The sequence below is a fragment of the Limanda limanda genome, chromosome 21 (genome assembly GCF_963576545.1).
Source record: "Limanda limanda chromosome 21, fLimLim1.1, whole genome shotgun sequence".
Classification (NCBI taxonomy): Eukaryota; Metazoa; Chordata; class Actinopteri; order Pleuronectiformes; family Pleuronectidae; genus Limanda; species Limanda limanda.
The window spans coordinates 8,192,973-8,209,378 of record NC_083656.1 but is presented as its reverse complement, the minus strand read 5'-3'; the positions used below and the strand labels follow the sequence as shown (position 1 = coordinate 8,209,378).

The window sequence follows — 16,406 nt, the reverse complement described above, 5'->3', positions numbered from 1 at the left end:
TGGTAAGTGAATGTATTGGTTGTGTAATGCTTGTATGGTGTCTGAGGCTATTTTCATTCATTTTATTCTAGTCCCTCTGTCGTAAATGCTGATTAATGTTTCCTGCTCCAGTCCAATTATTTTGCTGCTTGTTCTTTTAGTGGGTTGCGATGAAAATAATAGAAACACATATCAAATTACAGCAGTAAACAGCATCACAGACTGTATCCTCTGAAACAACCATAAAGTCGAGCTTTTAAACAGTGTTTTAGTCAAGATGATCAATGTTTAAATGTTTGAGTCTCAGGTGAGTGTTACCAGCTGAGTGTGTATCAATGAAAATGTGTCTCACTGTGTCTGCAATAAGAAAAAAGAATAGGATGTACTAGCATCAGTGAGACACCACAGCAGTGTGAAGTTCTTCTACTGGTGTTATTTTGCCAAATCATGATGATTGATAATTACTTGGCCACTAATTATAAATCACACAAACCACACACAGTTGTTTACAACCCCGGGACAAAGCTCGGGCAAGAGTTATCCAGTCCAACACGGCACAACATTTTTTCAATTCCTCCTCCATCCCATCCTCTCACCCTGAAAAAACTATATTTGAGGTTTGAAAACCAACTGCTGAGCCAAGCAGCTAAGGAATTCCCACAGAATCCCAAGAGGGGCTGAACGGCAGCGACCCATTGCCTAAAAAGGAAGAGTCCAAAATGAAAGAATCAAGGAAGTTACTCTGTCTGAACCCTTTTGTAAACATACAAGGGGCTGATATGCTTTCCCTTTACATAAGGGGTTATTACACCGAATGTCTGTATGACTATGACATATTTCCACTACAGGAACCTAATTTAGTTAACAGATATACTCTCTTAACTAAATCAGTATGTAGGTTATGTCATTTCATGTCAGAATATTTAGATTTTATATCATTTTGATGTTAAACCTTGATAGAAATCAATGGACGCTTGCATCTAAAGTCACCTAAACAAGCTGTGAGGTCGAGTACATCCTGAATATAGACATGGAAGCTGCTCTGTAATTTCCTCAGCTCTCGTGTTACTGACAAGGCCGTCCCGTGTGTCCATGCTGGAATGTGTGCAGCTCTACTCAAGATGGGTGGTCTACACCTTCCCATACTGTCCAACACTCCCCCACTGATCTGCCGCTGCATGAAGGTGAGATAATGTCCTAACAAGGCAGTGCAAACACTGTGTATAAAATAAAGCTTGACTTTGTTGCAAAAAAACACAGAAAAATAACAAATTAGTGTCTTAGATGTTTTATCAAAACATTTCCCGAACAAAAGAGCTGCAATTGTTATTCAATGTTAATCTGTTGACACATTTCACCAGGGTTTCAGAATGAGGTTCCACATCCCTGCTGTTAGCACTGCTCTTGCTTTCTTGAGTTTCCTGTTTTTCTATCTCCACAACAGTGAGCTGTGGGCGCCATCTTCTGTTTGAAATAAGTAAGTGCAATAGGTAGAAAGATAACATGGAAAGGTTAAAAGCAACACAGTCCATTCAATTATGACATTTCCTTAATGCACTTATTTTTGGGTAAGAACCGTGTTTCAGATCTGCAAGAAGTTGAAACAAAATCGCATCTCACAGGGCAAATCCTGAGGAAACGTCACACTGATTTCTTTCATTTGAAATAATCAAGAAACCAATGAAAACCTCCAACTGCTGTTTTCACCTTATCACATTAACTGTACATAGCTTTGCTCCACAGCTGGGACTCTGTACACGGAGTGATGGCAGAAAAATGAGGGCAAGAGAGCGAATCTGTGGAGCGTGTAGAGGTGATGTGATTTGTAATGTGTTAAAAGACCACATGAGGGCACAACAGTTTGAAAAGAGAGTTTGTATAGATTGAAGACATATACGTTGTCAGTTAAAAATTATTTAAAAAATGTGAAGGTTTTTAAAGGTTATATGATTCATTCACTCTGAGAAATCAATGAAAATGTTGAAATGTGCCCTGCATCTGCACCAAAATGTAAAAGGTTTCTTTGCTGACCCATACCACATCCTCCAACGACATTTCCTGGTTGGTTTTGCATTATCCTGCTAATTAACAGACAAATAAATGCAGACAAAACACAACCTCTAAAAAGGAAATGTAGATTATTTTTAATGATACAAGATTAAAGAAGATGAAAGTCCTCTGATTCAACATGTCATCATCTGGGGAGAGTCAGCAGGAAAGTACTGCTCGAGGTGCCTGACTCAGTGCCATTGTCCTGTGACAGCTGCAGCATACAAAAATGTGGAGGGTACAAACAAAACGACTCCCTGCATATAATACTCTCATGAAAACCTAATATCGCCAGATGAGTAACATTTTCATTCAGACTGTGGTCACGTGTGTGTGTCGACTTCAGTGGGACTTGGTTTCTTTTGTTGGTTTACTTGTATGGAAGTGGTTTTTCCTCAGAGGGAAAATATTAAGAAATACTTGCAGAGCTGCAACATGAACATATATTGTATTAATATACTTCAATACAATACACTAAAGCAATGTAAAATGACCTACTGCCATTGTGTTTGGATGAGGTATTTCTCCCTTGAATATTTATTGGGGGCTTGAGGCCATTGCAGGAGATGAACAGAGCTTATATTGGAATTTGATATTTGATATTTGCATAATTATGACAGTGTATCTTTATTTTTAAAATGTAAAAAACATTAATATTATTGCAGTTTCAGGACAGCTTTTCCCAGAAACAATATGCAAACATAAAATGACATGCACCATAATTTATCCTGGCCACTGGCGTTTACGTTTTAGTTGTATACTTAAAGTGTGTGCAGGAAATGTGTGTCTGTCAATCTCATCTATGTTGAACTTCATATAAAAGCAGTATTACAGAAAAAAATAATCATGTAAATTGTCTGTGGCTGCATGTAAATTGGCTTTCTGTAGCCAAACAATATTACCCATTAACGGCCTAACAGATTGTTATGAGCAGGACATCTGAAAAAAACTAATCTAACCCTATTAATACTCATGTTTTAAAGCCATGCCAATCAAAAACATGAGAGAATCCTAATGCACAAGCCAAAGAATGACATTCAAAATAATCTCACTTCAAGAACTGTAATCAACAGTTAATACCAAGGAAAATATAGTTGCATGGCAGCAGCAGTGAAGCTGAAATGATCAACCAGAGGAAGTCTGTGTTGTGAGCAGATCGGCAGCAGCACTCTGAGAGCTCGGTGTTCAGGCTCCAGTTTTCTGCCTCCACTATTCTAGCTTATACATGGAGAAAATAAAGAATTTACTATTGCGGCAAAGGTGTTGCAGGAAATATTAGAATCACAGCTTGTGAAAGTCGACAGTTTGACGTGTCATGTCAGGCGAAGCACAGATTTAATTAATGGTGATTACAGCAGCGGCTCCAGGGCCCTCCATTCACACTCACTGTCATTTCTCACGGTGACACTGAAAGCTTCACTAATAATATTTCATAGTTACTATCAGGAAAATTACAGTGTTAATCATTGTGACTAATTGATATGAAATAAAACACTTGCCCCCCAGCACTCTTCATAGAGTTGGTGGAGACAAAACCTGAGCTTAAACCTAGAGTCAGCATTGGACTTACATTTGATAATGTTTGTATGTGCATATGTATGTATTTCTTAACCATGACCTTTGACCTTTATCGTCTTGAGCTACCTATCCGAGTAATCTTCACACCAAATTGAAACTGTGAAGTGAGTTAAAATCTGTCGATGCATTGTTGAGTTATTTTGTTCTCACTCAAATAGACACACAGACCCAGGGTAATTAAAGACCAATGCTGCAGTGAAAGATAATTCTACTTTTGAATTGCCCCTATACAAGTTGCTTTATTTTAGAAAAGGTCACAGTTTGATGGACCAGAGATCACGTCTCTATCTTCATCATCTAATTATCACAAAATAAAGATTTGTTCTCCCTCCTTGCTCTGTATCTCACACTGTCTCCCCTGGCTCCTCACATCTGTGAGTAAAGTAAAGTGCCCTCCTCAGCCCTGACTCAGATGGTTACTGAGTGCATGTTGCTCACTCTCCTCCCCTCGCTTCTTTTCTTTTTTTTCCCCTCTCTCTCAAGCTGTCTTACTCTCTCTCCCTGCTGCTCTCCACTTACTCTCTCTCCTCACCCTCTCAATCTCTCTCTCCTTTTCACCACTTTGGTCCCTTGCTCTCCGCTCCCTCTCTCTTACTCCTTCACCGCTCTGTCACTCACTCACACACTCATTCCGCCTCTCCCTCGGCACCATCTCCACCTCCGGAGACTCTGCGTTTTGCCAGGTGGACGCACTTACCACAGTCACCATTTCTGCCCCAGAGAGTTCCACGCTGGCAGCGCAGCCCCTTCCCCGGCTGAGCATCGGGCGGAAGACCCTGGTGGCAGCTGCTGTGGGGGTCATGCTGGTCCTGGTCCTGGTGGTCCTCATCCCTGTGCTGGTCAGCTCCGCTGGCAAAGGTGGAGCAGATGACACGAGCCACTACGAGATGCTGGGCTCCTGCCGCATGGTGTGTGACCCCTTCCCCACGGGCTCCACTGGCACCGGCGTGCACGTGGGCACAGACACAGCCACCGCAGGCCTACAGGTGGGAGACGAGGCCGACCTGAGTGATCACAGCATCGGCCCCCCCCTGCCTACATACAGCGGCAATGGCCAACACGGCAGACCAGGACGTCCTGGTAAGACTGGACCCCCAGGACCACCTGGAGAGCCAGGTCCACCAGGACCTAAGGGACCACCGGGAGATGGTGTGGACATGGTACGGACGGGGATTTTAGGCTTAGGGGGCAAAGGGGCAGTCAGCACAACCACGTACAACACCTCACCTCGGGTAGCATTCTACGCAGGACTACGAAACCCTCAAGAAGGTTACGATATTCTGCGATTTGATGACGTGGTGACAAATATCGGAGGTAACTTTGAGGGCGCGACGGGAAAGTTCACCTGTAAGATCCCTGGCACCTACTTCTTCATCTACAACGTGCTGATGAGGGGAGGAGACGGCACCAGCATGTGGGCTGACCTGATCAGGAACGGTCTGGTGGGTAACACCTTTAACTTTCTGACACTTTTCTCACACTTCTTAATGCTCAACCCTTATTGTTGAATTTAACAAATAAGAAAAAAAGCATTCTCTCAAAATACAAATGGTACAAAATTATCTTGTTACTGACATAATGTGCTTTGAACCCTGAATCACACACTGGGATGAGCCCACATCAAATTGCTCAGGGAACAGTGCAACCCGTGTGCTGGCAGTATAAATTGAGTAGTCATGCATTCATGTGTGCAGCGATTTTAGGTCTGACTTGGTCTGGTGTTATAGTCAAGTATAATAACAATGCAAAGTGGCACGCTGCCAGATTGTGTATCTGTGCATATTACACATCCAGTGATGTACACGTTGAGGAGAGTGGAAGGAGCCGCGGTGCTATCTCAACTCTGCACACATCAAAACACAGCCCGAGGTAGTGGCTAGTTCAAAGCTGGTGCCCTTTGAAATACCACAAACTTCACGGAGCTGTGATGTGAGAGTGAGTATTATCAGACAGCCTGTCGGGCCCGGGCGCTCCAATAACAAATCATGATATTTGCCACATTTCGTGGATAATTTGGCAATGTCTCTAAAGCCCCAGGTGATGACACTGATCAAACACCATGGTAATCTTGACATTTTCCTGCAAACATCTCAAGAGGACGGGAGAGGAGGGGCAGGGGATGGACACAATAACTCAAACACCTGTATGTTATAGTCCAAAACAGCCACAAACACACATCACCATAAGGAACAGAACCCTTTTTCTTTACATTGTTAAGATTCCACTAACAAATTTAAGAAAATGGGGTAGAGGTAGATTTCGTTAATAACAAACATGGCATTGCATTAGCAGTCGATAAAACCTGCTTAGGAAACACAGTGTTTAACAGCGTGTGAAACAACTGCAGTTGGTTATTTTAATCGCGATGACTCACCTGTTGGGGGACGACATTGTTCTTCTGTAAGATGCCCCCCCCGCCCCCCAGCTCTTAAGCTCTGCCTCTGTCTGCTCCCTTCAGCAGACAAATTGGCAACACCACATATAAAGTTTGCTTTTGAAAGCAACAATGATCCTATTGTCATGAGCAGCATTGAGCATTTCAACAAATGGAAATACACACATTGCTTAGAGTTGCAACACATTTACCACACAACCAAGCACAAATACAATCTCTATGTGTTGCAATGTTTTTAATAAGGAATATTTTCAAAAGAAAATGGAAACTGACTCAATGAAAGCAGATTGAATGACCTGCATTGTCACAAACAAGTTAAATATCCCTTTCTTCTAACGTAAAGTACTTGAGTGTATACAAGGCCCAACAGTACTCTTGATTTCAATCAAGTACTGATGCACACATCACAACTTCTAGATATCAGACTCTTAAATATTACAATTTATTTTAAACAAGATCCATAAATGAATCCCTGAGAAAAATCACACTATCTCGTTATGTTCAAGAAAGTGGAAGAAGATTCGTGGATCTTCCCCTTCATCCACATGAATGTTTTTAGGAAATCTGTTTGGTAGTTTTTGTGTAATCCTGCTGACAAACCAACAAACTAGAATATCTCTGATTCCCCTTATCAAACCATGTTTAAATTCACTAGATCCTGATTTTCATTCTCATAAATACCAGTCACCTTACACTGTCTGATTTTATGAGCTGCATCTGCACCAACATTGAATGGGTTCCCCTCTGCCTCATAACACATCCTTCTCTATGCTGCACATACCTGGTTAAAATCACAATATGTCACATTTACAACAGAAATACATATTACTGCCATTTAATTTGTAGTGACATGCTGTTGCTGTGGTGGATCTGTGGGTGGATGCAAGGAGGGAAGAGACTAAAGGCTGCATTGTCCTCATGTCTCAGAAATCCATCATCATGCTGTCATCTGTGGCTCAGCCGCTGTCCTCAGACCCTCCGGCCTCCTCACATCCACTCTTATTCTCCAGCTGCGCTAATTAGAACTCGGCGTTGCCATTCTGGATTGAATCCGGAATCTCGTTGAAGGATTACTACTTGAACGGTCGGTCTGGTGAAGTTGCAGCGGAACACCCAACCTGGCAACCCTGCTCATTCCACATTAGCCGAGGCTTAGAGGGGGATATGTCCGACAGCGGTGAACTGTACATACACGGCAAACTTCCCACGGTTTGGCTTTTTATACAGACATGCAAAAAGAGATTTGGGTGTTATGCTCCACATCTAACACCCTCAGTAATTATCCAGTGTTGACACGATGACACCCATGTGCGGGTAAAACGTGGCATTTCCGTCCGCTCCGCCCAGGGGACATGTGGAAGTGAGGGGTCGGACATAAGGCGAAGAGATAGGATGCACTGCCCTCCTTCCTCAGAGGCAGACTGACTCAAGCCTGACCCTTTCCGTTGAGTCATGAGAGGAAAAACAAGATATTCACCACAGGGGACACACTTAGACAAAGTCAAAGCCTCCAACTCTGGACTAACTTTGTGAAAATCGTCTTTTCTTGAAGAAAGAGTTTATGGTCCACTCATGGTCAGATGTCGTGTGTATTTTGGGCGTTGATGTCTCTACCAAGGAGGTTCTACTTTCACCTCGGTCCATTTGTTTGTTTGTAAGCACGATTACGGCATTTTGGAACCTGGGGGAGGGATGAAAAGAACTCAAGAATTTCATCACTTTCTTAAACGTTGCGAAATCAGGCATTTTTCTAAATTGTCCTTGATTTCTCAGAGAATAATTCATGGATCTTGATGAAAGAGACTGATTTTTATTTTTATGCGTGTGGGCAGTTTGGTGCAGATCCATATAAATATCTGAATCAAGTGAGGCACAGTTTCGTCGGGAGACTGTGCTTGAGGTGTGTGTTATACTGCGTGATATTGTAATTGTTAGTAATTCATAATAATTAAAAACAAAAGTTATTTGCATTTTATGATGGTACGTTGATGTGTTTTCAGTTGGTACAGGAATGAATTCTAACAACTCTTCATTGTAAATCTGTTACGTCCGAATTTCATCATTTTAATTTCTTCCCTTCCTCTCTCGTTGCGTGTGTGCGTATGTGTGTGTGTGTGTGTGTGTGTGTGTGTGTGTGTGTGTCTGTGTGTGTGTGTGTGTGTGTGTGTGTGTTTCATATTCCAGGTCAGGGCCAGCGCCATCGCCCAGGACCAGGACCAGAGTTATGACTATGCCAGCAACAGTGTCATCCTTCATTTGGACGCAGGCGATGAGGTTTTCATCAAACTGGACGGTGGCAAAGCCCACGGGGGCAACAGCAACAAATACAGCACCTTCTCAGGGTTCATCCTCTACGCCGACTGAGGGCCGGACAGGACGCCGGCTCGGAGGTGAAAGGTCACAGCCAGAAGACACTCAGTCCCTGACTTTCACTCGGCTCCCACAGAGAGGTCCATGTTGCCCATAGCCACAGATTCACGATTCAGATTCTTTCTTTTCTTGTTTTTGAGGTCAGGACTGACACTATAGGGCTGTGTGTCTGTGGCTATCGGTAACCGTCGACCTCCTCATCCATACGTTCCGTTCCACGCAGCTGTGCCTGCATGCTGCTGCTCAGAGCGGACGCCAGCAACGTAACGGTGTCAATCACTGCCATGAGTCACGCTGAGGGGCCGTAACAGTTCCGACGGCGCCGAAGCCTCACCTCATTTTTGAGCTGTCATTTCACATCCCAGTCTGGAGATCCAACAGTCACGGCGGCGGCGTTTGTAAATGTGCTGTTCAGATTTATGTTGCGATTGCGTTGTGTGTGTGTGTGTGTGTGTGATAAGATGTCGTGCTTCAAAGACTGAGGTAGGGTTATTTTTGTTTGTCGAATATGGAAAACGCCACAATGAGATTACGATTGCGTTGAATGGCGGTGACAGTGTCACCGGGATGTGTTGTGTGTCTCAGTGTGATGATCTGAAAAAATAACATCGTATAAATCGTGTAAATCTGATATGATATCTTGTCGTCTGAACAAAGTCAAAGTGGTGTCAGTGCACATGCGTTTTACTGTGTCTATTTAAACGATATAGCTGTTGATAGATAGTCGTGCTGTTATATCGTGTCGTGTTGTCAGTGTGCTGATTTGAGAATTAGATTATTTATTTGATTCACGCATGCAACATGTGTTCAAATGTTCTGTATGTTTCAACAAATGTTTCAACAAATGACGAAGCGAGCTGCAGTGATTTAAAACACTTAAATATCTGATGTGGGTTTAGAGAGCATCTGTTGCTGTTGCTTTTTAATGGCCATGACTTTTCATTAAAAATGGGCTTTTTGCATTTCCTCACAGATCAACTGGTTAGTGTCGCCTCATTTCCCAGATGAAACCAGCCGTCGGTTGTGCGAATGTTACACACGAGAGCGGCAATCAACACTGAGGTGATCACTGAGAGGGGGTGGGAGAGAGGGGGGTGAAAATACAGCTGGAGTAAATGCCAAATGAAGCGGGAGATCATTTTTGTTTCAAAATCAAAGCAGAGATGTGTGTGAAGATGCTGAGATACGGAGGCAGAGAGTTGGGGGGGGGGGGGACGGGTGTTAGAACATATCATGACAAAGCTCAGATCAGCAGCGAGAAGTCGTCCGGGGCGAATTAGGCTCCGCAGCGACTGTGACAGACGAGAACACGGCTTCCGGGCCTGAGCTGTGAAAACCAATATGTGTTCTGTGTTTTCTAAAGAGCTCACTTTGATTTCATGACGTTCTCTCGGACGTAATTTGCCTTCGTCGTGGGTCGCGTCTGAAACGCAGAGTTCACAGTTCGAGAAGAAGAGTTCCGAGGGTGTGAGGAGATGTAAATATGAGACCATGTCGAAATGAACAACTGCTCAGACGCTGATGCTTCTGAAGCTGAATGTCAGCACACTGTTTCCTGTCATAAAGATTGAAACTCACTTGATTAATTTGGTGGAAGCTGTAAATCAGTGTGACACTTGATTGAAGAGACAAGACACTGGATCGCCCTGCTGTGCTGCGTCGGAGCATCTTGTTTGCTCAGCTCCTCTTTGTGGTTCCGCCCTCTGGTCTAAACTCAAAGCCTGTCTTAAGACAAGGAACTTCCTCCAGACACAATTAAGAGCGAGGGTCCGTGCCTAAGCAGAGGTCAGCCGAGCCAGGGGGGGGCTGAACACTAGCACAGACTGTTTTCCGCTTGCAGGACGGATGAGCACATCGTCAAATTAGAGACTTCATGTCACGACGTCAAAGACAAATGCCTCCGGACGGCGAGAAACAGCTTTCACTGCTGAACCCACTGAATGTGAACGCTGCCTGGGCGTCTGCAACGTCTGTAGCCTAGTTTCCTCAAGTCCTCAAGGAGAAACGCAAACTCGTCTTTTAGATGCAACCTATTCACTTTATTTATAATACTTAGAGACCATAAAGATAAAAGGATCAACAGCCCTTGCTGTTTCAAAATGAATAAATGAGAGTGAAAAAAAAATGCACCTGAATTCATAGATAGGCAGGTTTTTTGTGCCTTTCTTCTTATAGTCCCCTCGTGAAACCACATTATAATTCTCAATCCACAAACACCTGATTTTTTTTCAAGAACCATGAATTATTCTCTAAGAAATCAATTAAAATGTTAATGAAAATGAAATAAATAACCCTGGATCCTACCTCTGGTTGGGATCCACACCAAAATTTTCTAGGTTCCTCTTTGAGTCATGACCCACCCCTTTTAACAATTTTCAGGAAATTGGTTGAATGGTTTTTGCATAATCCTATGAACAAACAAAACAGGATATCTCACAATGTTAAAGGGAAAAAGAGAAATATTCCTGGATCCGCCCCCGATCAGGATTCACACCAAAATTGAAGGGGTTCCTTCCAGACCCATACTTCATCTTTCCACCAAGTTTTATGGAAATCGGTTTGGTGTTTTTTTGCTCACAGACAAGCAAACATACAAATCAACCAACCCCAAAAAAACGAAAACATAAACTTGGCTGAGATAATGAACTTCTATCAAACTATCCTGTTAATAAATAACGTTTTGCTGCTCAGATAAAATGAGTCTTCCTTTTTTGGAGTCGTTTATCAAGGTCAGAGTCTCGCTGACATCAGAGGTTTAAGCCCCCTAAAGAAACACAAACCTGTAAGAACTCTCTTGGCAGGCACCATCTTTGCCTCATTCCTGTAAAACTGGGTGATCCTCACTCAAACAATTGTGCTTGTGTAAGCAACACAAACCCCATTCCTCCTAATTTTTGGATGGTGACTTTAGCGGAACAACCCACCCAACAGGACACTCACTCTGGGGGCCGGTGCTAATTCCTGATGAAACAGCATCAGGGCCGAACGAGGCGTCTGAACGTTTGACTCTCGCTTCCTCTCACGTCCTCCCCAAACTTTAAGCAGATCCAGGGTTAGGAGATAAGTCTTCCCCTGAGACGTGCTATAATCCGCTTTTTGTTGACGTAAGCTTCGTCTCTTGGACGCGGCTGAGGAGCTGATTTGAAATGTTCTGCTTTGCCCTGTTTTTTCCATCTCGTCTAAGTAGAGGGATTTGAAAGATTATGTCTCTGTTGCAGACTTGTTTTAATTGAAGGTATCTCCGGCGTGTGCAAACGTAACTGAGGGGAAATGTTTTAGATTCATTCACTCCCACCCACTCCCTATCAGCGAGATGGCTTCAGCTTGACATTTGCTGGGGCCAATTGGTGAGGCGTTGGGCTTATCAGGCTGCTGCAGAGCGTGTGTGTGTGTGTGTGTGTGTGTCGGCGGGTCCACGTGTGTGTGAGCGCTCGGGTCAGCGTGCATGTGTGTCCGTGCATCCGTCTGCAGTCTCCATTAGACAGGAGAATGGACGGGCTTGGAAAGAGAACCTCCTCTGAAATGTCTGAAAGTGACGTTAATGAGCCCTCTGTGTTGTTATCGTGAGCATCCTCACTCACCGGGGGAGATCCAAATTAGAGATAGATGCTTTAACCGTCGAGCTAAATTGCCGGTCACACTCATGCACGCTTCCTCCCTCTAAATACACAGCCACCTGCTCACATGCACGTAGTGTTTTACTGGAGTGCAGCTGAGAAGAAAAAGACGACAAAAACTGCACGACAACACAAGTCCTATTCTGGTATTCTTACATTTCAACATGGGACAAGCACATAGTGATAAAAGAAAAGAAAACACGACTGTGATTCCATCCAGATAGCTAACACTACATCAGAACTTATTTTAAGATACTTTAATAAGATTTATGGCTCAAGTGCATCACCACAAAGTTCATGCGTGGTCGGAAGTTCATATCCTTATCCAGGAATTTACTCGCTGCTCCACGATCTACAGTCTGAGGACCAAGGGAGGAACAAACTTCTCCAGGAGATCAGACCGTCTGACTCCTTATCCTCTTGAAAACATATTTGTATAAATGTGCTTTGACTTGGATTGTCCGAACTTTCAATCTTTTGAGTTCCCTATTTTAAATGATTATTTTATTTATTTATAATGGTGTATTCTATTTCAGGTCTTTTGATTAATGGTCCCCTGACATTCAAACTGCTTTTTATTTAATAAGTTCATCATTTTTTGAAAAGTGCTATAAAAATAAAGTGTATTAGTATTCTTATTACTATGAGAACTATGACTAGAGCTATAGTAGAGTCATGCTAGTGATGCTGCTTTGAATAAATCTGCACTGAACACAAAGTATAGCTGGAGCTACACTGGTCGTGAAGAAGAAGAAACACAACAGCAAATCACTGTTAAACAAATTGACAAGTTTGTCCGTCCAATCATCAGCGACTCTTGTCGATAGCCAGTAATTGCACGATGTGTTTTCTTTTTGTGTTTTTCACTTCAGGACGCACAAAGCTGATATGAGTGTCTTTGGTTTTTCAAGTATCTGGTCATAAACCAAATCTTTAGGCAAATCAAATGAATATCTGTGCAAACTTTTGCACCTATGCTTCCGGTTTGTGTGAAGCTGTGGAGTCAGTGACCGGCCGGCGTCCGTTCCGCCGCGCCGCAAGCGTGGTTTAATATCTGTGTCTCCTCGGTGCCGTCTGTCTGTCAATAACAGCTGCTCTGCCAACCTCTTCCGACCTGTTATCTAAAGGGTCGTCACAAAGCCCGTGTATCACCTTGGATGTTAAAAATAAACCGTGTAATGTGTCCACTGGAGCTGCAGCCTTCTGACTACAATCGGAAACACAGCATATACATATAAACTCTTTTACACTGTATTTCATGTCAAGTTTCCTAAGTTGTCAGAATCCTTTATTTTGGAGTGAGGAGGAGCTTAAAGGTCATTAATCTGTGGTCGATGCTTTGAACTGATAAATTCCACAATAAGTGGATTAAACACCAAATAAAATACAAGTATACAACATGCAGTGATTCCCTTCCCCATCATAAAGCTTCAGCTGGGAACTGTCCAGTGTGTCAGTGACTCAGCACCAGCGGCCTTGTTCCCTCACGGTCCTGACTGAGCCGGGGCTAATGCACAGGGACAGGTTGAGTCATGTGGCTGGGGATGCTTCGCTGGCGTGGTGCCTGTCTCTTCACCTCATCGTGGTCTCGTGGATGCAGCCTGACAACGGGGGTGCGGAGGCGCTGCTAGTGCCCCCCCCCCCTTAGCATGACACCAGATGTCAGAGTTCAAGAGCACTGGAGTTGCCCAGGCCAGTCGACCCACTGGTGAGGAGCTGCATGTGTGACGTCACCGAGAGTTCCTCATCGCTGATCCAGTAGAGCTCAACAGCCTGGTTCCACACGTAAAGATCCCATTCATTTTCTGAATAGAGATTTTGATTATCAGCTATAATAAAACCAAGGTAGACTAAGTTATGACAATGTGAGACAGTGTTATATGCTCCTGTAGAAGCCACAAGTCTGAATGGTATCTATTGTGTTTGTAGAAAAATCTGGTTTATTCGTGATGTCAAGAAGACCAACGTGACACTACCCTCAATCGTCAGGTGCAATAGCAACGTCTCAACCGTTTACCACAACCGTGAATATCATGTCGGTTGTGATCAGGTAATTCATTGTTACGTAATGTTTACCACAAAACAACCAAAATATCCAGTATCTCAAGAGTTATTTTATTTTTAAATCTCAGGCTGTTGTCGTAAATAAAAACCTTTGCATATATTGAGAGTCAGGGTACTTCTATCTCACATGGAAAGAAATATATGGTGTGACTTAAAGACTTAAAAGAATTGTATGTCGCCGAACTATATCGTTTTTGAGCGAAAAACCAGAAGTTAAATCTTTACTCTCCTTTCCAAGGGAGTCGTAGCACCTGAGTTCAGGTAATGACAAAAACGTGAAAGGCCTGATTGTTTGGTTTGGCCATTCTGGGCTACTGTAGAAACATGGTGGTGCAACATGGCTGACACTATGGAAGAGGACTCGCTCCCCAAATTGATATGGATTCTTTTTAGCGAAATGGAAACATATTAATTCTTAGTTACAGCAGATTATACAGCAATTAAAATATAATTACGGAATTCTGATGCCCCTAAATCCTACACACTGGTCCTTTAAGTGTGTAGAATCTTTGAGGTTTAGAAACAAAAAATATGATTAAGACCTCTCTGCTGCATCTACATAAACATTTGTTTCACACTCATAAACACAATAGCTAGAATGTGTCTATAAAGAAAACACTGCATTAAATGATAAGCCTCTAAAATGGGCACAACCTGTAATCCTCAGACTGCGTGGCTTCTTCCCAGAGGAGCAAAACACTTCTTCACACACAAAACAACCTTATTGAGAATGTGTTTGGACTGTCAGTTATCTGGAGCTGCCGTTGTGTTTGGTGCAAAGCTGCTTGCTTCTGCCCAAACTGTTTTACCTTTGCTCTGGGCGCTGGGCAAGGGGAATGATGAAAAACCACTCAGACAGGAGATTCCGAAATGTTGACACACTGTGGCGCCCGGGGCCGGCTCTCTGAACATGATGGTGGAATTATATAAGTCTTTACCCCCTGCCATCCGAAAATTACTCGCTCTGCTCCCGGAGCGGACCCACAACACGCAATAAAGCAGCGGGGGGGCTGTGCCTGCGTCCATGGACTTTTACAACGTGTAACGAGGCAACTTAGGACTTTCACCTTTCAGCTCATCGCAGACAGAATTAAAGCCACTTTATATTCAGACTGAGACTTTGCCGGCCTCCTGGGCCCGGGAGCGTTCACACTCGCTGGTACAGATATAGTCTTTCTCTCCACGCGCTGCATCTGGCCTCTGTCTGAGCTTGAGACAGAGGCTGAGAGGCGGCCCACTTGGAAATCTCTCCTGAATAGGGTTGCAAAATTACGGGAATATTCAAAGTTGGAAACTTTCCATGGGAATTAACAGGAATTAATGGGAATATACGGGAATATACGGGAATTAACAGGAATAAACTGGAAATGTTGTGGGTAATTTATACTTACTGTGTTTACCTTGTCATATACAGACATAAATATAAACATTTTGTTGTGTCATAGGCTGATTTGAGCCCTGAGGAAGCTTTGGGCACTTGACTATATGCTTCTGCATCTTTGTGTCATTCTTAACATAGGTCTTTGCACAGTATTTGCAAATGTACACAGCCTTTCCTTCTACATTGGATGGGGTGAAATGTCTCCACACATGAGTGCACGTGGCATTGTTCTGAAGAATAAGATGAGGAAAAAGTTTGTAAAAAAAACACTAATGCAATGCCGGAGATATAATGAGTTCCAAACAATTGGAATCATCTGTACTCATATTTTACAATTGATGGATAAATGAATGGAAATAAGCTGGATGAACAGATGAACAATCCTCAATCAGCATGCTTATATATTTCCCCAGTAATATCATCGAAACTTACCTGACTAGTCCTGCACACTACAGCAGGTCTCAGTAGCCCTGCTGTAGTGTGCAGGATGCTGGGAATTATCTGTGCATGTGATGGAAAGATGCACAGTGGAGGGTTGAAACTCAACGTGCAGTGTGTGCTGCATTCCATACATCTTTAAAATAGAGTTTTGAATTATGTTTTTATTGCTCAGCGTCTTATTTGCGTAGTTTTTTTTTTTTCAAAATTCCCAAAATTCCCGAGCTTAACTTCCCATGGAAAGTTTCCGGAAATTTACCGGAAACTTTCCGCCCCTTTGCAACCCTACTCCTGAACAGCTGAATGGCCAGGGAAGCATGTTACCCCCCCCCCCCCTGCAACACGATGGAGGCAGGGTTTTTAAAAAGCAGCCTAAGAATAGCATCTTCATCATGGTGTGTTCCGTGGGTGGATGTGCTGCGTACGGGCTGTTTGCATGTGTTCAAGAGACCCCCATTGTGTTCGGGGCAGCGGATTTGTGTAATGCATATGTATCCAAATGTTTGGCCATGCAGGCTCTGGTTCACCCCCCCCA

General features: G+C 43.3%; 1 protein-coding gene across 1 annotated transcript; it reads left to right on the top strand.

Annotated features, from left to right (window-relative positions):
* Window positions 1-4,388: 4,388 nt before the first annotated feature.
* On the top strand, window positions 4,389-8,365 carry LOC133028029 (C1q-related factor-like). The gene is made up of 2 exons (XM_061095222.1): window positions 4,389-5,048; window positions 8,186-8,365. The coding sequence occupies exons 1-2, from the start codon at window positions 4,407-4,409 to the stop codon at window positions 8,363-8,365; spliced, it is 822 nt and encodes a 273-aa protein (XP_060951205.1). The 5' UTR covers window positions 4,389-4,406.
* Window positions 8,366-16,406: the final 8,041 nt, after the last annotated feature.